The 21,786-nt window shown below is 48.0% G+C and overlaps 1 protein-coding gene across 1 annotated transcript in view; it reads left to right on the top strand.

Moving 5' to 3' along the window:
- The window catches only part of NUP50 (nucleoporin 50), a 31,479-nt gene that overhangs the window by 5,687 nt on the left and 4,006 nt on the right, over positions 1-21,786 (top strand). The window contains exons 2-7 of the mRNA XM_073567671.1: positions 8,008-8,087; positions 11,300-11,383; positions 11,464-11,638; positions 19,113-19,730; positions 20,207-20,294; positions 20,895-21,013. Of these exons, the coding sequence (XP_073423772.1) occupies positions 8,019-8,087; positions 11,300-11,383; positions 11,464-11,638; positions 19,113-19,730; positions 20,207-20,294; positions 20,895-21,013 (1,153 nt within the window). The 5' untranslated portion in view covers positions 8,008-8,018. The remainder of the gene's footprint in view (positions 1-8,007; positions 8,088-11,299; positions 11,384-11,463; positions 11,639-19,112; positions 19,731-20,206; positions 20,295-20,894; positions 21,014-21,786) is intronic.

Genomic DNA, 21,786 nt, shown 5'->3' with positions numbered 1-21,786 from the left:
AGTTCTCACCACATATCTAGATAAGTTCCTTGGGGGGTCTAGTTTCCAAAATGGGGTCACTTGTAGGGGGTTTCCACTGTTTAGGAACATCAGGGACTCTCCAAACGTGACATGGCGTCCGATCTGAATTCCAGCCAATTTTGCATTGAAAAAGTCAAACGGCGCTCCTTCCATTCTGAGCTCTGCCATGCGCCGAAACAGTCGTCCCCCCCCCCCCCCCCCACAAATCAGGTATCGGCGTACTCAGGACAAATTGCACAATAACTTTTGCAGTCCAATTTCTCCTGTTACCCTTGGTAAAATAAAAAAAATTGAACCTGAAGTATTTTTTTTGTGAAAAAAAGTTAGATGTTCATTTTTTTTAAATATTCAAAAAAATTCCTGTGACGCACCTAAAGGGTTAATAAACTTCTTGAATGTGGTTTTGAGCACCTTAAGGGGTGCAGCTTTTAGAATGGTGTCACTTTTGGGTATTTTCTATCATATAGACCCCTCAAACTGGCTTCAAATGTGATGTGGTCCTAAAAATAAAATGGTGTTGTAAAAATGAGAGATCGCTGGTCAACTTTTAACCCTTATAACTTCCTAACAAAAAAAAATTTTGGTTCCAAAATTGTGCTGATGTAAAGTAAACATGTGGGAAATGTTAGTTATCAAGTTTTTTGTGTGCCGTATCTCTGTGATTTAAGGGCATAAAAATTCAAAGTTGGAAAATTGCGAAATTTTCAAAATTTTTGCCAAATTTCCGTTTTTTTTCACAAATAAACGCAAGTTATTTGAATGAAATTTTACCACTAACATGAAGTACAATATGTCACGAGAAAACAATGTCAGAATCACCGGGATCCATGGAAGCATTCCAGAGTTATGACCTCATAAAGGTACAGTGGTCAGAATTGTAAAAATTGGCCCGGTCATGAACGTGCAAACCACCCTTGGGGGTGAAGGGGTTAAAGAGTAAGGGTACCGTTACACCTAGCGACTCACCAGCGATCCCGACCAGCGATATGACGCGGTCAGGATCGCTGGTGAATCGCTAGGTGGTCGCTAGTGAGCTGCCACTCAGGCAGATCTCACCAGCGACATCGCTGGGGACGGGGATCGCTACTTACCTGTCAGACGCGGCGATCCTGCGTCCTCCCGCCCGGCTCCACGCGTCGCTCGTCGGCGCCACAGGAAGCGCCGCAGGAAGTGGACGACGAGGAATGGTCCAGCAGCTTGTCGCGCGATCAGCGATAACCAGCGGGGGAGCCGGTCGGAGGTAAGTATCACATGCAGCGATATCGCTAGTAATATCGCTGTAACGTCACAAAATCGGTGACTTTACAGCGATATTGCTAGCGATATCGCAGTGTGTAACGGGGTTTTACTCTAAACATTGCGATCATTTGGTCAGGTCTGGTGTCCTGCCACGTCCCTGTCATGGATGAAAATATAGTTGTGCAAGGAAACCTCTCAGGACATGTGGGTGTCCCTGAGCCTACCACTTACACATTACAAATGGGTCTTCTCGGCAGATTCGGCCAGATTTCATGGTGTATGGGCAGCATCTGTCTGGGTCAACAGATCTTCAGGAAGGCTGCAGTGCGGAGGCTGGGTTGGTGATAAGGTGCTGTACAGACTCCGCCACATGGGGATCTGATGCAATGTGACTCCTGTTCTCCTCTGCGGGGGAGAAATGGTGCAAGACTTGGCTTGACGTGTAATAGTTGTGAGGATGTTTGTCGTTGCCAGGGATTTGTGGGCGACCTTTAGTCTCCAAGTGGTAGCGGCCGCAGTTGTGAATTCAGCCGTCACAGGTGTGACAGCAGGGAATTTTCCTAAACTTTGTGTCAGATATCCCTTTAATAAAGACACTGGTCATAAGGCCCCCCCATACTCAGAGTAATGTCTGCTTAACCCTCTGATATCTAATGTGTGAGTAGTTGGGAGGGATGTTGATGGGACATGTTTGAATTTGGACTGCTGATCATTCATTCTTCTCCCAGAGATGAACGGCCGGCCGACTTGTCAACTGGCAACTCTCGTAGAGGAAGCAGGACCTCGTCGGGATGAGCACCCCTGTGTCCGGGAGGGTCAGCAGGTTGAATTCCCCCTCCCCCATGTCCGGGAGGGTCAGCGGGTTGATTGTAGAACTATCTGTGGCCTGTAATATACCTTCAATATAGAAGACAATTCGCTAGGATGGGGTTCACAACACTCCCATAACACCATAGGTCAAGGCTTGAGGTTCCCAATTAAGGCTACTTTCACACATCAGGTTTTCGGCGTCAGGCGCGATCCGGCGTCGTGCCGGAACGCCGGATCCGGCAAATGTTTCTTAAAACCGGATGTGACGGATCCGGTTTTCTGCCGGATCCGTCTTTTTCTGGACAGACAAAACCGGATCCGTCTCATCCGGTTCATCCGTTTTTCTATCCGTTTTTTCGACGGATTACGCCGGATCCGGTTTTTAAAATTGACCCTTGTGGCCTTCCGAACGGGATTGGCTACTGGAAAACTATATATAGCGTGTTCCTACAGCCCTTCTTTGACAGGTTGTAGAGGAGAAAGTGCAGGTTGGAGAGAAGAGCAAGTTACTGGCGAAGATGGATGTTGTGATTGGAAATATTTTGAAGAATTTGGCGGATTTTACAGCGGAGGCGAATCGTTTGAGGGTGATTGTTCTGGAGAAGGAGAGAGCGAGACAGCAGCGCATCAGGCATCGTAGACGACGTTTGTGGATCCACCCCATCACAGCCAAGAGAATGACGCGTGGGGTCTATTCTACACTATGCATGGACCTTCGACGAAACCCGGATAAATTTTTTGGATATGTTAGGATGAAAATGGAGAATTTTGATTACTTGGTGGAGCGCATTGCACACCTCATAAGAAAAGCGGACACCTATTGCCGCTTCTCTGTTTCACCCGCAGAGCGTCTGATGGTGACTTTAAGGTAAGCCACATTTATTGGATATGATCGCATCAGAGCACACTTTCACTGCAATCTTGTTGGTGGTAATTTGTATCTCCAAGTGTTATAGGTCAGTTTTGGTATGTAATGCTGTGATTTAAAACTAATTTATTGTTTTTTAATTCCCCACAGATTTCTTGCAACTGGAGAATCCCTTTCGTCACTGCATTTCCAGTACAGACTCGGGATTTCCACCATATCTGGAATTGTGAAGTACACATGCCGTGCACTGTGGGACTCCTTAGCTGAAGAGTTTTTACCAGAGCCCACAACAGAGAGGTGGATTGAAATTGCTGACAAGTTTCAACAGATATGTCAGTTTCCAAACTGCTTGGGCGCTGTGGACGGGAAACATATCCGCATTGTAAAGCCAGCTGGATCGGGATTGGAATATTTCAATTACAAGAAATATTTTTCAATTGTCCTCATGGCCATCGCTGACGCGGAATACAAATTTATTGCGGTTGATATTGGGGCCTATGGCCGCTCCAATGACTCTCAAGTTTTCAAACTGTCTGCCATGGGGCGTAAACTGTATGGAAACACCTTCCAGTTCCCACCACCTAGACCGCTGCCGCAAACATCTGGTCCACCTATGCCATTTGTCTGTGTAGGGGATGAAGCCTTCCAGCTGTCAGAACACCTTTTGAAACCGTACTCTAGCAGAGGATTGACAAGACCAAAACGCATTTTTAATTACCGCCTCACAAGAGCAAGAAGAATGGTTGAATGTACCTTTGGTATTCTGACAGCCAAATGGCGGGTCCTATTGACTGCGATCAACCTCAAGACAGAAACTGTGGACGAGGTGATCAAAGCGTGCGTGGTACTCCACAATTTTGTTATCTGCAAGGAACCCATTTCCATTGAGGACACCTCTGAAGAAACCACCTTGCAAGATTACCATGACATTACCACTAGAAGTTCTGTGACGGTTTCAGTAATGAGGGACAATTTTGCACTATACTTTGTCACCTCAAGGCAGAGTACACTGGCAGGATGACAGAGTGTGAAAGATTTGTGCCCTAACCAAACTTGTGTACCTTCTGGACCAACAGTATATACCTTTGCCAACCAAAGTTGGCTATCTTGTCATGGTCTCTATTTTTAGCTTTAGGCCACAGGTGTGTACCTGGTTGTGTTTTATGCAAAGTATTTCACCTTTTAACAAAAGTTGTGTACATTGTTAGGAAATCACCAACAATAAACACAACTTTTTAGGTGAAATACTTTGCTTCAAACACAACCAGGAACACAACTGTGGCAAAAAGCTAAAATTTACCCACAGTTATATACCTAGTTTTGAATACCATTTCACCTTTTAAATACCCTGTATTTAACCTTTTTCGCCGCAGAAAGAAATGACAGACAACCAGTGTAAAATAATTTAACTTTTATTGAAAAATGTTTTTTTTTAGTAAACTTTTTTAAAATTTTAATAAACTTGTTTAATAAAACTTTGAAACTATAAAACTGAAACCATAAAACTGGTCATTTTTATTTAAATACACACATTATAATTCTGTGTAGTGTGTGGTGGAAATACTGCTGTAGGGGCTGCGGGACACTTCGACACTGGGAGTGTGGAGAGAGGACTGGGATCGTGGTGGGGAAGGAACAGTTAGAGGTGAAGGTGTGGAAAAAACTACAGAATGGGTGGACATGTGGGAAGCAGAAGAGGTGGTGGAGTGGAGGGTTGGGCAGGGACTGTAGGAGCAGATGATGTTGATGGCAAGTTGTATGGGGAAGGAGTTTGGTACGGGGCAGGTTGCTGGAAGTGGGGAGATGTCTGGTACGGGGCAGGTTGCTGGAAGTGGGGAGATGTCTGGTACGGGGCAGGTTGCTGGAAGTGGGGAGATGTCTGGTACGGGGCAGGTTGCTGGAAGTGGGGAGATGTCTGGTACGGGGCAGGTTGCTGGAAGTGGGGAGATGTCTGGTACGGGGCAGGTTGCTGGAAGTGGGGAGATGTCTGGTACGGGGCAGGTTGCTGGAAGTGGGGAGATGTCTGGTACGGGGCAGGTTGCTGGAAGTGGGGAGATGTCTGGTACGGGGCAGGTTGCTGGAAGTGGGGAGATGTCTGGTACGGGGCAGGTTGCTGGTGCTGGGGAGGTTGCTGGTGCGTAATAGGAGGGGGAGGATGGAAAGTGGCTGGAGGGGGTGCAGGTGGAGGAACTACTGTGGTGGGAGGAGGAGGTTGGGAGGTAACTTGCTGGAGAGCAGCGTGGCATGAATGCATTACATGCATCTGCTGGGCAGGAGAGAGCGTTTCCATGCGCTCCACAACAGACCTGAAAAAGGTGTGGTTTGGCGAAGATCTTGCTTCTGAATGCATGGTTTGCAGAAGTGTCTTCACCTCCAGAATGCTGGAGTTGATCTGCTGATAGCCTGCGGATATTTGCTCTGACAAGACTTTTAGACAGTTCTGGAAAGATGCATTCAGATGCAAGAACTCTGGCGCATAAGTCTTTTCCTGACCCCTCTGCCGCTGCCGCCCAGTACCCGCAGGTGTACTAGAGGTGGCAGGGGCAGAAGGGTGGGGTAAAGGGAAAGCGATCTCCTCACCAGCAGCTTCATGTAATGTAGGCGGCCACGATGCTCCTGTGCTGGTGGATGGGACAGATGGGTCGAATGTGTGGGAAGGCTGGGAAGGTGCAGATGTACCGGGGCGGTCGAAGTGTCCCTCGGTGCCGGTCTCCTCAGGGATCGCCTCAGAAGGGTCCAATCGTGCCGGCTCCCGAGTGCTGCTCACCGTGCTGTGGAATAAAGAGGAAAAAAAACAATTAAAATACTGACATGGTATGGCCCTGGCTGAAAAAAAATTTTACATATAACATTTTTTTTCACATGTGGTGTGTAATATTTACCTTCTGGTGACCATTGTTTCCCGGAGGAACGACAGGGCTTCTGCGTACTTGTACTTGCTCCTGCGTCCTCCAGATCCACTCGGGGCCCGCATCTCTTTATTGAACTCCTTCTTGAAACGATCCCTCACAGACCGCCACCGATTCACAATTCTGTTCCCTGAAACGAGAAAGGAGTGGTTAGTATACAACATCAGTGTTTCCCAAACTCCAGTCCTCATGGTCCCCAGGGGTCATGTTTTCAGGATTTCCATAGTAAATAGAAATCCTGAACACATGATCCGTGGGGACCACGAGGACTGGAGTTCGGGAAACACTGGTTTACATCAAGCAACCGGTACTGTATATACTTACGCTCTTTAATCTGGGCCCGAGCTTCGAGGTCCTCCCAGCGGCCCACAAGGAGAGAACAGATTTCCTCCCAGAGTCGTCGGGTAACAATCAGGTCAGCGTGGCGGCGGTCAGCCATATTCCAGAGCGGCTCCCTTTCTCTGACGAGATCGATGAGGCGGTCCACATCAATCCCTCCATCCTCACCGTCAGAGTCGGTAGCACGCTGTGAAGGCTGTTAAAGAAAAAGACAAAAATAACATAATTAGCCTCCACAAAAGAAATGAAATAAAAAGTGCAAAAAAACAAAGCAAAAATATTTATACTTACACGCTGGTGACCGCCGCGTTGCTGTCGCCAACGACCCTGGGAGGCACTGCGAGGACCTCTTGGCCAAGCACCAGATTGGGAAGACTAGAGAAGAAAACAAAAAAAGTTATGTCTTTGGATGTAGGCATTTGTTTGCTGTGTGTGGTCTGCAGAACATTGTTTTCTATGTGTTGTGTGTAGTGTGATGTTGTGTTTCTGCGTTTGATGCAAAAAAACGTACGAATTGTGAGCCCACTCCAAGTGTCTGTCCACCCCTTCCTTCTTCTGGGAGCTCCTCTTCATCTTGTGATTCCTGTTTTGAAATAAAAGGCAATGAATAGACATATATTACAGAGAAGATGGATTTTGGAAATAAAAACTTACCGTCAAACGCTGACGATGCGAGGGAGGGCTCCCAGAAGATGATGTGCTGTCTTCCTGGTGGCCACACTCCATGCCTGTGGGTGGTGGTCCAGCTGCTGCCATTGCTGCTGCATCTATTGGGCGGCTGTTGAATAAAGAGAAACAAAGGGCCAATGAATATCTTGATATTCAATAGCCCTAGTTTGGAGGAATGGGGGATTTGATAATTACCGACTCTCATCTGCTGCTGGCCTCCCCTCCTCAGCATGTTCTATTTGCTGCTCCATTTGGGGTGGTGGTGGTGCGGATGGTGCTGCAGTGGTCTCCTGCCTTCTCCTGCGCCTGGTTGCTGTCTTGGGTGGCATGTTGGGTGTGGCTGTGGGTCCCACTGTCTTGCTTTTATATATGTCTTGTGGGCAGAGCTACGGAGCATGCTCAGACCAAAAAACCGGATCCGGCGCATTGCGGCGCTCATAGGCTTTCGTTGTGTGAAAAAGCCGGACGCGCCGGATCCGACGTGTCCGGCTTTTTCGACGGAGACAAACGTTACAGTCACCGTTTTTTCCAGACGCCGGATCGCGACACATTGCCGGATCCGGCGAAAACCGGATGAAACGCATGGCCATCCTGCGCGATCCGGCGCAAATGCAAGTCAATGGGGGGGAAAACGGATCCGGCATTGCACTTCGCCGGATCCGGTTTCTGTCAAAAGCGCCGGATCGCGCCTGACGGCGAAAACCTGATGTGTGAAAGAGGCCTAAGAAGATACATGCTAGTTAGAGAAAATAAATCCGTTGTGCATCGTTCTGTATGTGACCCCCGTTGGCTGTGCCCATTTGTCACAAATCCGCAGCAAATCAGCACATGAGTTTCCTAAAAGCTGTACATGTTTATTTGCTGTCATTGCATTACAAAAATGCTGTAATGGCGCAGCTGATTCTGTGCAGGGATCAGGCGCCTCTTCAGACCGACTGCGTCCGCGCAGTGCTGATCAGATCACACGTGTTCACATCGTCGCCCGGACTTTCCAAATTCTGCTTCCTGCTATAGTAAGAGAAATTAGAAACCAGAGATAACATTGACAGATGTGGATACGGCCGGAGACCGGCTCATGTTTTCTACAGGACTGACTCTCTGGATGTGATTATTGCACGATCCACAGAAAACTTTATCTTCGTGTCTCTTCAGTGCAGGTGAAAATGGCCAAGAGAGTAGCAGACAAGGAGCTGACGGACCGGAACTGGGACCAAGAGGAAGAGACTGAGGATGTGAGTGTTGTCTGTTTTCTGCGCTCTCTATTTATGAAACCGAATATTGTTGCTTTAATTTTTTTTTTTTTGTTTTTTTGGGTTTTTTTTATTACCGTTGTGTTGATGCGGCTTTGTGATCTGTCGGCATTTTTTGCCACGCCGGTACAAGGAGCATGCGCACCACTGTGGAGGTTTCTGCTTTCACCAAACATCTACCTGTAGGCTCAATCATTAGCTAAGCTCAGTGATTGGCTGCAGCGCTGTTGACATGACATCAACTGTGCAGCCAAACAAGACACTGGATCAGGTGCGTAGACTCAGCACTTGACCTGTGGAAGTTGAGTCAAGCTCTGTTTTGGGAGGTTTGGGGTTTTTATTTTGGGCGGGGGGGGTTATTTCTGCTGGCAGAAGTTGGATAAAAGCAGACGACCGCTTCATGGGAGTGCAGTGTCTGAAGCCCTTGTTTATTGCTTCAGTGCCTTAAACCCGAGGTCGTGGACAGTACTACAGATCCAAGCCCCAGCTATCACGTCATCCCCTATCGTATGGACGGGGAATAACCCTTTAAGGCTATGGGCCCACGTAGCGTTTTAAAACGCACAATGAAAATCGGACTCCTTCCCAGAAATCACGCAGTTTTTTCACCGCGATTTTACCGCGATTCTGTTCGTGATTTTGCCGCGATTTTCTCAAGCACTTTCCAAGCGATTTGAAGCATCGCTTGGAAAGTGATTGACAGTTTGGTCATACTCGTCAAACAGTGTTTGACAAGTGTGACCAGCTTTTTACTATTGAGGCCGCCTATGCGGCATCAATAGTAAAAGATAAAATGTTAAAAATGATTAAAAAAAAAAAATGAAAAAATGAAAAATCGGGGTATATTTACCTTCCGACGTCCCGCGCTGCCATCCCGGGCCTCAGCGTTCTCAGCGATGCCTTGCGAGACCTGTGATGACGTTGGTCTCGCGTTACTATAGCGATCTCGCGAGACCACGTCATCACAGGACCTTGCCGCAAGGCATTACTGGGAGCGCTGAGGCCCGGGAATGCAGCGCGGGACATCGGAAGTAAATATACCCCGATTTTTTTTTTTTTTATTTTATTTTTTTTTTTATATTTTATTTTTTTTTTTTTTTTTTTTTTTTACAGGGGTATGGTACCCTGGGCCTGGAGGACAGTCTCCTCTCCTCCACACCGTGGGTACCAACCGCACATGAGACGCTTAACTTCCCGCATGGTGGGCATAGCCACATGCGGGAAGTAAGCGATTCTCATGCATTCCTATGGGTGCGGAATCGCGGCAATTCTTTGCGATTCCGCACAAAAGAATGATCATGCTGCGATTTTTTTTTTTCCGCGATGCGATTCCGCCGCGGAAAAAAGTGCAGCATTAGCACAGCATGTGCGGAATGCCATAGGAATGCATGGGATGCGTCATGTACAAGATTTTTAAATGTTTTCGCTCCGAAAATCGCAGCAAAAACGCTTAAAAATCACATCGTGGACCCAACTTTTACAGTATTGGTGTATTTTATAAAAGCGCTTAGCAGGTGACTGCGTATAATGTATATTAGATCAAACGTTCACTATTCATATATATGTATGTTAGAATTGCCCCTAGTTTCTGGAAAGAAAATAATCGAGTGTGTTTCCAAACTACTAAAATGTCATATTTATTCCATACTTGTGAACACTGAAACATGCAAAAAATGGATGTGGCAGGAGTTTTTTCACTTTGCCTCCCAGAAAAAAAGAATAAAGAAAGATAATCAAGTGGTATCGACCCCAGAACGTTATAAGTAAAAAAAAAAAAAAAAAAAAAAAAAAATTCAGCTCATTCAGCAAAAAACACAATCCCAGTCAACCAAAAATTAAGCATGGCAACTATTTATGTCCACACGTGGTTTTTTTTTTTTTTTTGCTCCCACAGTTTTGCACTTGAGTTTTTATGGTTTTATACTCTAATAGCTGAAGAGTATATATATTTGAGAGAGGACCACAACTCCCAGGACCGAAACGTCGCTGTATGGGCAACTAGCAAATATCCCACACCATCCCGTCAGCCAGAGCCACTGGACTACTACACCTAATATCCCATATCATCCCGTCAGCCTGGGGTCAGAACAAGAGCGCTGAGTGGAATGGTACTAACTTCCATACTGGGGATCCCTTTAAGAGAGCCTGGGGTCGGTACCAAAGCGCAGAGTGGATTTGACCTCCCTTCCATACCGGGGATCCCTTTAAGAGAGACTGGGATCAGAACCAGAGTGTTGAGTGGATTTGCCATGACTTGCATACCAATGATCTCTTTAATAGAACCCTGGGGTCAGAATCAGAGCGTTTAGGGATTTGCCCTAACTTCCATACCGGGGATCCTCTTAAGAGAGGCCTGGGGTCAGAACCAAAGCGCTGGATGGATTTGCCCTAACTTCCCTACCAGTGATCCCTTTAAGAGACCCTGGGGTCAGAACCACAGAGCGGAGTGGAACGGTCCTATCTTCCATACCAGGGATCCCTTTAAGAGAGGCCTGGGGTCAAAACCAAACCCCTGGATGGATTTGCTCTGACTTCCATACCAATAAACCCTTTAAGAGGGAAGATGTGCCTACGGGATGGAGGATGTGTGATGGGTATATAGGCACGGGAGGGGGGGATTCCTTTATGTCACGTGCTCTCTGCTCCTTTCTGGGGGGCAGACAATGGCTGGGAGCTTATGTTCCTGGGGATGCTAGATTTCTCCCACCATGTCAATGTCTGCTGAGGTGTTGTCAAGTGGGAAAATTTGCTCGTAGGAACCAATCACAGCTCAGCTACTTTTCACCAGCTCTGGTGAAGTGAGAGATGCTTAGTGATTGGTTGCAAGGAAAACTGTTGCTCATAGCAACCAATCACAGCTCAACTTCTTTAGAACAGCTCTGGTAAAATGAAAGATGCTTCGTGATTGGTTGGTGATACATACATACATACATACATACATACATACATATTCACTTTTATATATAGAGATGATCTGGATAAGCAATAAATGTATTTAGCATAAAGCCCCCTTTAATCGATGCTGTCATCCTGCAATGTTTGGAGCCTTTGTGACCCAATAGTTCTTCCAGGGTTATAATGTCTTACAAATGCCGTGAAGTTTTCTCCCTTTGTTCTTTTAGCTTTTGCATAACGAGCACAATTTTCACCCATGTTACTTTGTCCGTCTCATCGTCTGTCTATCTGTCTTACAGGCAGGAAGGTTCTGTGTCGCTAGTCAGGACGTTTTGAAGAGCAGAGAAATTAAGAAGGCGAAGAGGAGGAATCTAGGAAGCGAGGTATTAACCGCGGTATGTCGGTAACTTGTCACCTGCATCTTCTTGAAGCTAAACCTGCGTCTTTGTATTTCCCCCTCTAGTCTGAGAGCAGTGGAGCTTTTAAAGGATTTAAAGGTTTATTTGCCCCATCCGGAGCAAGTTTTGGTGGATTTGGAAGCGAATCTGCTGCAAAGTCATTCGATGGACTGACCAATGGGAACCGCACGCCATCAATGTTCGCCTCAAAGCCTCTGGGGGAAAGCAAGCAGTCTGTCGGTGAGTTTCTGGGTTGTCACAGCTCTGCTTAGTTGTCATGTTACAGATTCAGTGAGTTTTTTTTTTTTTTTTTTTTTTTTTTTTTGCTGCCGACTTGCCGCTACAAAACCCGCTCCATTAATAAGCTACGTGTGCATTCCGCCTTAGACGTAATTGTCTGGATGGGACACCTCTATAAATGGCTGACAAACTGGGTCTCCACTAGGAAACCCCCCTGCCCCCAAAAGTCTCCTGTAGTTTGTGGTCCCCAGTGTCAAGTATTCAGATATATTTTACGCCAGGCAGCTCCTCTGCTTGTAACGGCTGCTCTGTTCGTTCTTATGTGAATTCACCCTTATCGAGCACGTGAAGGGTCTTCCACTCCGGTACATTCATGTCTTACTTGAAGGATGCCATAAATGATTGGCACATGGGTCCTTCTCACTCCAGAACAGGCTTATTTGACTTTTTATGTAAAAAATGGAGAAGTGTGCATGGGTCCTGCAAATAAGGGGGGAATGTGCTTCCACATTTTACAGCCAATGAGCCAATTTGGATAAGAAAAAAAAAAAAAAAAACTCCGTATGTTGGAAGCTATACAGTGCTTTTATCTAGTTTGGGGTGGGGGGGGTCTTGGTACAGACCCTTCTAAATTTTCAAATATATCGTGTAACTCTGATTTATCGCCAGAAATAACGCTATTAACCTGCAGGTATGCGGTTAATCTGAAAGTTAGCAGTGTTATGCTGCCCGGCACATGCACGCCACGGGTAGAAAATGAACTTTCTTTATCGCCTTATTGGGAGACACAGAATACCATGGGTGTATGCTGCTGCTGCTAGGAGGCTGACACTATGCAAAAACAAGAAAATTAGCTCCTCCCCGGCAGTATACACCCACCGACAGGCACCAAGCACCTCAGTTTGTGCTTAGTGTCTGTAGGAGGCGGACCGGGATCTCCCCAGATCCGCAGTTTTAATCCAATTTTCCTTTCAGGTTTAGTTTGAACTTTTTAATTTTTCCCTCTTTTCTCTTTTAGGTTCTTTTCCATCGGGAAACAGGGTATAGTTGTTACTCTTATTTCCCATATCATGCGGCTGAGCGAGCAGTGTGGTGTCACCCACATCGCAACTCTCAGTACCGCAGGCAGGACTTTTCCCTATCACCTTCTGGTGACAAGGGTTACGGACAGGTGGCTGGTCCTTGCCGAATCCCCCTCCTCACCCCTTTCTTGGGACAGGGCTGAGAGGAAGACGGCGATCGCAGGTGTTTCAAGCCGTCTTCTGCAGGATGCGGGTACAGAGGACTCCTTCCCCTCCCAGCGGCCTGCCGTTTCCCCGTGGGCCCCTGTGGTCATCCTCTTCTGGGACGTCAGGTAAGTGCCTGTACGTTCCCTCCGGCCCTGCATAAGCTCCAGTGACATGGGAGAAGAAGGGACCTGGTTTTGCACTTCCACAAGTTTGAATCTCCCGCCCTTTTTCTGCCTGTCGCGCGCTCAGCCGCTTGCCTTCCTTCACTTTCCCTGCTCTAGCCAGGGAGTCTACGGGGATCCCCTCACTCACCGCAGCGTCAGGACCTGGTCAGCTCATTCTTAGCGCGGTATGTCGGGCATGGGGCTGCGGTGCCGTCAGGGTGGGAGGCACTTTCACTTTCATTTTCCCCTCAGCGCGGGGAAGTCCTCTGCTCTCCCTCCTCCCTTCCTGAGCGCGCTCTTTTCAGCGCGCCTTTTCTAGCCCATCACAGGGCTTCTTTCTCTTTTGGATGCCAGCCCCCTCTTCTACCATGCCCTCCCCAGTCGCTATTAACCAATCACGGCGCGGCCGCTAAGCTCCGCCCATCTCCCAGCACAGCGTTTCCTGATGCCTGAATCACTCCTTCCTGCGCGGTTTGGGGGACACTTCGGCGTTTTCTTCTGCTGCTCGCACAGAATCTAGGTAGGCTCGGCTCTGAGGCAAGGATTAGCTCTCCTCGGCAGTTATTCCCTAATATCTGCAGCCAATCAGTGCAGTTTACTTATGCCCAACCCTTCAGGGGATCTCTGCTTCAGGCCCACCGCTACCTATTACGCCTGTGCGCGCTGTAAAAAGAAGTGGGCATCGGGTCAGTCGTCCCCATTCTGCCCCCCCTGCAGTCCTTCAAATATGTCAGCATCTCAGGAACGCACAGAGTCCCGGGCGGAGGGCGCTCTTCCCTCCTCTCTTCCCCCGGAGTGGGCCGTTACAATGTCACAGTCCGTTTCTGACTTGACAAAAGTATCACAGTCGCTGATCCAGGTCTTAGAACATTTACCTCAGCTATCCTCAGCCACCTCTGCCCCGACCACCTCTCGGGGTGAGTCGTCCGCACCTGACCGCGACCTTCAGAGAGACAGACAGGGAAGGACTTCTAGGAAGCGGGCTCTGTCCACTTTGTCTTCGAGCTCGCAGGGCCCTTCCGCTCCCAGGCCTCCTTCTCCTTCCTCGGATGACAACCTTCAGTCAGGCGAGGATTCCCATTCGGAAGCTAGCTCAGAGGGGAACAGCGTTTCTAAGACGCGGGACATGGTCGATAGTCTTATTGCAGCTATCTTCCAAACACTAAAACTTAAACAGGATGAGGCTCCAACTCAGGAAAGCTCTGTTCTCCTTAGACGAGCCAGACCTCTGTCTCGAACCTTTCCAAATCACAACGATTTCGACACTACCTTATCCAAACACTGGGAGCGCCCTGAGCAACGTTTCTCAGGCCGCAAGTACTTGGACGTTCTGTACCCCTTTGACGCAGAACTGCTCTCAAAGTGGTCCAAGGCTCCCGAGGTAGATCCTCCAGTTTCCCGGATAGCCTCAAACGGTGCTCTCTCTGCCAGACGGGGCATCGCTCAAAGATCCTACTGACAGGCAGATTGAATCTCTGGCTAAGTCTATCTTTGAGGCATCTGGCGCCTCTCTCTGCCCTATTTTCGCATCCGCCTGGGTGGCGAAGGTCATTTCCGCTTGGGCAAAAATTCTTCGGAGAGGCATCTTAGCGTCAGCTCCTCAAGACGAGTTGGCAGATCTTGCAGATCAGATTAACCAGGCGGGAAAATACCTTTTGGCCGCCTCCTTGGACGCGGCCGGCTGCGTAGCAAGGGGTAACAGCAACATAGTAGCTGTACGCCGAGTCCTTTGGCTAAAGTCATGGAATGCGGACACTACTTCAAAAAAGTCGCTTACCAATCTGCCATTCCATGGCTCTAGGCTCTTTGGAGCAAAGCTGGATCAGATAATTTCCGATGCCACTGGAGGTAAAAGTACTTCGCTTCCCCAGTCTCGACCAAAACGTCCTTTCAACAGAAGGGGGATTCGACCGTTCAGGCCCTTTCGTCCCTTCTCTGCCACGGAGAGAGCCACTCAACAGGATCGGCCGCCTGCCTCCAGGGAGCGGGATCAGAGGAAACCTTCCTACAAACCCGCTCCTCGCTGGAGATCTAGAGGTCAATATTCCAGGTCTGCAGGAGCCAGTTCCGGCAGATTTTCGTCTAAGTGACGGGTCACCCCCACCTGGAATTTCTTCCAGGGTGGGAGGCAGACTTTCCTTTTTCGCGGATGCTTGGCTGTCCGTTGTCGACGGCGCTTGGGTCAGAGAACTCGTCGCATCCGGTTACAAAATCGAATTTGCTTCACTCCCGAACAGACGGTTTTTCCGGTCTCGTCCTCCGCGACAGCGGGCCCAGATTCCGGGTTTTCTGCAGGCCATTTCCTCCCTTTCCGCCGGAGTCATTGTTCCCGTTCCCTCAGACGAACGGTTTTCCGGGTTCTACTCCAATCTCTTTGTGGTCCCGAAGAAAGACTGCTCTCTTCGTCCTATTCTGGACCTCAAACTGCTCAATCGCCACGTGAAGATTCTTCATTTCAGGATGGAGTCTCTTCGGTCGGTGATTGCTTCCATGGAGCCCGGGGAATTTCTCTGCTCGGTGGACATTCGGGATGCCTATCTGCACATTCCAATCTGTGTGCAACATCAGAAGTATCTTCGATTTGCGTTTCAGGGAGACCACTTTCAGTTCACAGCTCTTCCTTTCGGCCTGGCTTCAGCGCCCCGGGTTTTCACGAAGGTGATGGCGACCGTCATGGCTATCCTTCGCTCCAGAGGGATCCTCATCATTCCTTATCTGGACGATCTTTTGATCAAGGGTTCGTCTCACCAGGACTGTCTCCGGAGCCTTCAGATAACCCTGGACACTCTCAGCCGCCTAGGTTGGCTGGTCAACAAGGAGAAGTCCATTCTGATCCCCACCCAGCGTCTGACCTTTCTGGGTATGGAATTCGACACGGAGCTAGCCCGTGTTTTTCTTCCAAAGGACAAATTTACAACTCTGTCCAAAGGCATCAGAACTCTCAAGACGCCTGCTCCCATTCCCATTCGGTTCTGCATGAAGGTCCTGGGGAAGATGGTGGCCGCCATGGAAGCGGTGCCCTTTGCGCAGTTTCATCTTCGCCCCCTCCAGCTGTCTCTGCTTTCAGCCTGGGACAAGACCACGATGTCCTTGGACCGTCCTATTCGGCTTCCTCTCATAGTGAGGCAGTCTCTCACTTGGTGGCTACGGCCAGCGTCAGTTCTCCAAGGGAGGTCCTTCCTTCCGCCTCAGTGGCAAATCATCACCGCAGATGCGAGCCTTCTAGGATGGGGAGCTGTGTTCCATCAGAAAGCGGCCCAAGGCCGCTGGAAGCCACAGGAGTCTCTCCTCCCAATCAATCTTTTGGAGATCAGGGCTATTTTCCTGGCCCTTCTTCATTGGCAGCCCCTCCTCTCCGGCAAGCCGGTCCGTATTCAGTCGGACAACGCCACGGCCGTGGCGTACATCAACCATCAGGGGGGCACGCGCAGCAAACAAGTAATGTCAGAAGTGGCCAAAATATTACGCAGGGCAGAACGTTACGTTCCGACAATCTCCGCCGTCCATATTCCAGGGGTGGAAAATTGGGCAGCCGACTTTCTAAGTCGCCAGGGCCTAGCGTCCGGCGAATGGTCCCTGCACCCCACGGTTTTCTCTCAGATATGCGACCGTTGGGGCACCCCGGATGTCGATCTCATGGCATCTCGGATGAACCACAAGGTGCCGCAGTTCGTAGCCAGGTCCAGGGACCCTCTAGCCGTCGCATGCGACGCACTGGTGACTCCGTGGTCCCAGTTTCAACTTCCATATATGTTCCCGCCTCTGGCATTGATCCCTCGGGTGGTCAAAAAGATAAAAGCGGAAGGCGTACCAGTGATTCTAGTCGCTCCAGATTGGCCGAGACGGCCTTGGTACGCGGAACTGGTCAACATGCTCGCGGACGTTCCCTGGAGGCTTCCGGACCGTCCAAATCTTCTCTCGCAAGGCCCCCTTTACCACGAGAATTCTCAGTCTCTGAGTTTGACGGCATGGCCGTTGTGACCGCAATTCTGAAGGAATCAGGTCTGTCCAGTCAGGTTATTCAAACTGTGATCAGAGCCAGGAAACCAGCCTCTTCCCGCATTTACTATAGGTACTGGAAAGCTTTTTTCTGTTGGTGCGATGATAACAGAGTCTTCCCAATGTCTTTTTCTATCCCGTCTATCCTGGGGTTTCTTCAGGCTGGGCTAGACGCGGGTCTGTCCCTCAGTACGCTCAAGGGCCAGGTTTCCGCTCTCTCTATCCTCTTCCAAAGAGAGCTAGCTTCTCTACCACAGGTCAAGACCTTTCTACAAGGGGTTTCCCACGTGGCTCCTCCTCATCATTCGCCAATAGATCCGTGGGATCTCAACCTCGTCCTTAGCGCTCTCCAGAAGGCGCCGTTCGAGCCTCTCCAGGACATTCCTTTGTCCCTTCTCTCTTGGAAGGTCACCTTTTTGATCGCCATTTCATCCATCAGAAGAGTTTCTGAATTGGCGGCCTTGTCATGTCGTTCCCCTTACCTCATTCTCCATCAGGACAAAGCCGTCCTCAGGCCTGTTCCTTCTTTTCTTCCAAAGGTGGTTTCCGCTTTCCATATCAATGAGGATATCGTCCTTCCTTTTTGTCCGGCTCCATCTCATCCTCTTGAGAAGTCTCTCCGCAAACTGGACGTAGTTAGAGCCCTGCGTGTCTATCTCGCCAGGACTTCTTCCTTTCGTCTGTCTGAGTCCTTGCTGATCATCTCTGAAGGTCGCCAGAAGGGCCTTCCGGCTTCCAAATCCACGATCGCTCGCTGGATTCGTTCTACCATTCTGGAAGCGTATCGTCTTCAGGAAAAGCGGCCCCCTCCGGGAGTAAGAGCTCATTCCACCCGGGCTGTGGCGGCTTCGTGGGCTGCTCGTCACCAGGCCTCGGCCATGCAAATTTGCAAGGCCGCAACCTGGTCATCTTTGCACACCTTCACGAGGTTCTACAGGGTTCATACCCAGGCCTCGTCTGATGCTGTGGTTGGTAGGAAGGTTCTGCAGGCGGCGGTAGCTCACCGGCCGACCTAAGCCTTTCGGTTACCTTCGTTCCTTATTGCTGTTCCCACCCTTGGGACTGCTTTGGGACGTCCCATGGTATTCTGTGTCCCCCAATAAGGCGATAAAGAAAGATGGATTTTTGGTTCTTACCGTAAAATCTTTCTTGGAGCCTTCATTGGGGGACACAGCACCCTCCCAGTTTAAGTTGTACCGTGTTGGGTCTTAGAGTCCCTTGTTGGGTTGGTACATATGGTTCGAGTTTTTCTCGTTGCTTGTCCTACTGCTTTTTCACCAACTGAGGTGCTTGGTGCCTGTCGGTGGGTGTATACTGCCGGGGAGGAGCTAATTTTCTTGTTTTTGCATAGTGTCAGCCTCCTAGCAGCAGCAGCATACACCCATGGTATTCTGTGTCCCCCCAATGAAGGCTCCAAGAAAGAGATTTTACGGTAAGAACCAAAAATCCATCTTTATTCTCCTTGCAAACATTCGGTGTTCAGTCATCGCTGTGCTCCCAGCCCTGACAAACACTCCCTCTGCATTGAGGCTGGCTGTTAGTTGGTGCAGCGGCTGCTCTGTATGCTCACCAGTGGCGCACCATGCCTCTATGACTGAAAACCAAATGCTGGCATAGAGAATAGTTTAGTTTATTTGGTTTGGTGCACTATAACCTCAGACCCCGACGCTCGTTTCAACTTTACTACATCTTCATTTTGACGCAGATGAAGTAGGGTTTTGGTTTTTTTTTTTTTTTACTGTTGGTGCTTTTAAAACTCCTATGAAGAGAATGTAGACATTCTATGGGGGCCTGGAGGTGGTCACAGGCATTTTCATGGGGGAGGGGGCCAGAGGCGGACGCGGGCATTCTGGTGTGAGAAACGGCAGTCGCACTTCTCCATAGAACTTTGAGCCCTATCTCTCACCTCCTGTTTGGTTGTGAGAATGATCAGTTCGGGAACAGGAAGAAAGTGTATTTCTCTGGAAAAAATTTTTAAAACTGTGGTTACCTTTTTTTTTTTTTTTTTTTTTTTTTTTTTTTTTCTTTTAAATAGCTTGTCTTGCTTCACTTTTCCCTTACTACGTTGTCTTTCATCCACAGGGTCCTCCTTCACAAATGGTCCCGCATCTTCCACCCCTGGAGCGTCCAGCGCTGCAAAAACCAATGGCGAGAAATCTTCATCTACCTCTGGTTCTGGTCCAAACAAGTCCATCGGCTCCAGCGACTACAACAAACAGTTAGCGTCCCTAAACTTCTCTGTCCGTGACTGGATCGTGAAGCACGTGGATGCCAATCCTCTGTGCGACCTGACGCCGATATTTAAAGACTACGAACAACACATAGCCACCATCGAGCAGAAATACGGAACCAGCTCAGACAGCGGATCTGAGAGCGACAACTCCAAGGGCGTCCCGACCATTCCATCGTTCGCTGCCTCTATGGTGGAACCCAAACCATCTTTTACTTTTACCTGTAAAGAAAATAAATCTGAACAACTGGCTCCATCCTCTTCAGAAAAAAAGACTCCGCCGGCTGCTTCTCTCTTCTCATTCAGCCAAAAGGCGGACACTAGTAGCTTTGCTTCCTTTGGCTCTGGGTCTGCGGCTGGATTCTCGTTTGTCGCTGGGGCTGCCAATCTCTTTGGTAAAGATGCAAGCAAGAGCAGCATCGGAGCCTCCTCTGTTGTATCGTCGTCCACCAAGAAGAGCGAAGATTCAGGTAAATGTGCAGGTGCCCTTAAATGATTGTGTTTGCGGAATATGTCACAGTGGATCATAGGGGATTATTTATTGTCTATACATTGTGCACAGCTATGGGATCTGGGGGCCAATTGTGTTTTTAGTGAGACCTATTTCCTCGTTGATTGTCCATCATGGTCAGATTGGTGTGGGTCCAAGTCCTGCCACTACAGCGGGTGTTTTGGGCTTTGGTCCCCCCCACAATCCTGATATTGATAGCCTATCCAAAACGGTCCACTCTGCCGTCTCTTCCTTTTCAGGATCGGTGGGGGTCCCTGCAATACAAAGTAGCCCCTGAAGATACTTTTTTTTGTTTGTTTTATAATTATAAGAAAGTTGTGGTTTCCTTTTTGATTCAAAGTTTGTCGTTAAAGGTATTTTTCACCCTGATACAAATTTTCTGGATTTTGTTTTTCCTTTTTTTTCATGCTTTCACCTTTTTTAAAAAAATTTCAGGCGAAGGAGGTGATGAGGAAGAAGTGGATGAGCCGCCAAAAGAAGTTGTTCAAGAAGTGAAAGAAGATGATGCCTTCTATTCCAAAAAGTTAGTATCGAATGCTCTTGGCTTTCGTAAAAAATAAATTTGCACGTTATTAAACGTTACCAATGGGATATCACCCCAATAATAGACGTGGCAACCACGAGTGACCAGACTACTAATTGGCCGCAGGGCCGGGTGACTGATGGTCGAGAAGTCATTACTTCCAGTACGGTTGGACTTTGGGTTAAATATGACTTTTATCCTTTTGGTATTGTTTATTATAGAGCGTAAAACTCCTTTTTAAGTATAAAACTTGCCTGCCATGTTCTAATTGCATCCTACTACAGGCATTGGATGACATGGAGAGAAAAAAAAATAAAAATTCATGGTCGCACCTGATGGAAAATGGATTGGTTTTCTATCTAGTGCTCACACTGTTATCTTGGAAGAAAGGGCCACGTAATTTTTTTTTTATGTTCCTTCTGCCAATATGTCTTTTCAGATCGCCCACAAAATCTGGTTCTCCTCTTCACCAACATATGGTTACAAGGTTTAGTGGTAATCCATACAGACTCTCTCTCTTCTAGATATACTGGAGGACCAGATGTGCGGCGTCATTTCATTCTCAAAACTTATCAAATCAAAATCTCCTTTTCCTTCCAGGTGCAAATTATTCTACAAAAAAGATAACGAATTTAAGGAGAAAGGAGTCGGCACCCTTCATCTAAAAATGTTAGAAGATCAAAAGGTGCAGCTGCTGATCCGTGCAGATACCAACCTAGGTGAGTACCAGACCCTTAGCACATGGTATAGGCTCTTATTCACACTTGTCATTGGCGCTGTCAAATAATCCGAATATCAATATGGTAAAATGCCATATAGAGCTGGTTTAGATCTCAGTAGCTGTGAAACTTTCCATGCTGAAGTCAGAGCAGGGCTATAATTACTTTATTAAAATTAATAACGTCTCGAGTGTCGGCAAAAGACTTGCTGCACTTTCTCACTCCTACCTGTAGATGTTCCTGCTGTGCAACCTAAAATCACTAAGTCCCCCAGGGGAGCAGACTTGACAATCAGTCCATAGCAGAGGTGGGCAATTAACTTTCCCGAGGGCGGGCCACATGAGAAACTTGACTGTGGTGGTGAACGAACCAATAGGCTGAAATTAATTCTGCTCAATATTAACGTATAACTTTTTCTTTCATATTGTGTCACTCAATATTGAGCAGAGTTAGTCTGACAACTCCCCCCATATACAGTTGTGGCCAAAAGTATTGACACCCCTGCAATTCTGTCAGATAATACTCAGTTTCTTCCTGAAAATGATTGCAAACACAAATTCTTTGGTATTATTATTTTCATTTAATTTGTCTTAAATAAAAAAACACAAAAAAGAATTGTCCTAAAGCCAAATTGGATATAATTCCACACCAAACATAAAAAAGAGGGTGGACAAAAGTATTGGCACTGTTCGAAAAATCATGTGATGCTTCTCTAATTTGTGAAATTATCAGCACCTGTAACTTACCTGTGGCACTTAACAGGTGTTGGCAAT

The sequence above is a fragment of the Dendrobates tinctorius genome, unplaced genomic scaffold (genome assembly GCF_039654945.1).
Source record: "Dendrobates tinctorius isolate UK_male_01 unplaced genomic scaffold, ASM3965494v1 ptg000020l, whole genome shotgun sequence".
Lineage (NCBI taxonomy): Eukaryota > Metazoa > Chordata > Amphibia > Anura > Dendrobatidae > Dendrobates > Dendrobates tinctorius.
Note: the sequence above shows the minus strand (reverse complement) of the source record. Positions and strands in the feature narration are given on the sequence as shown.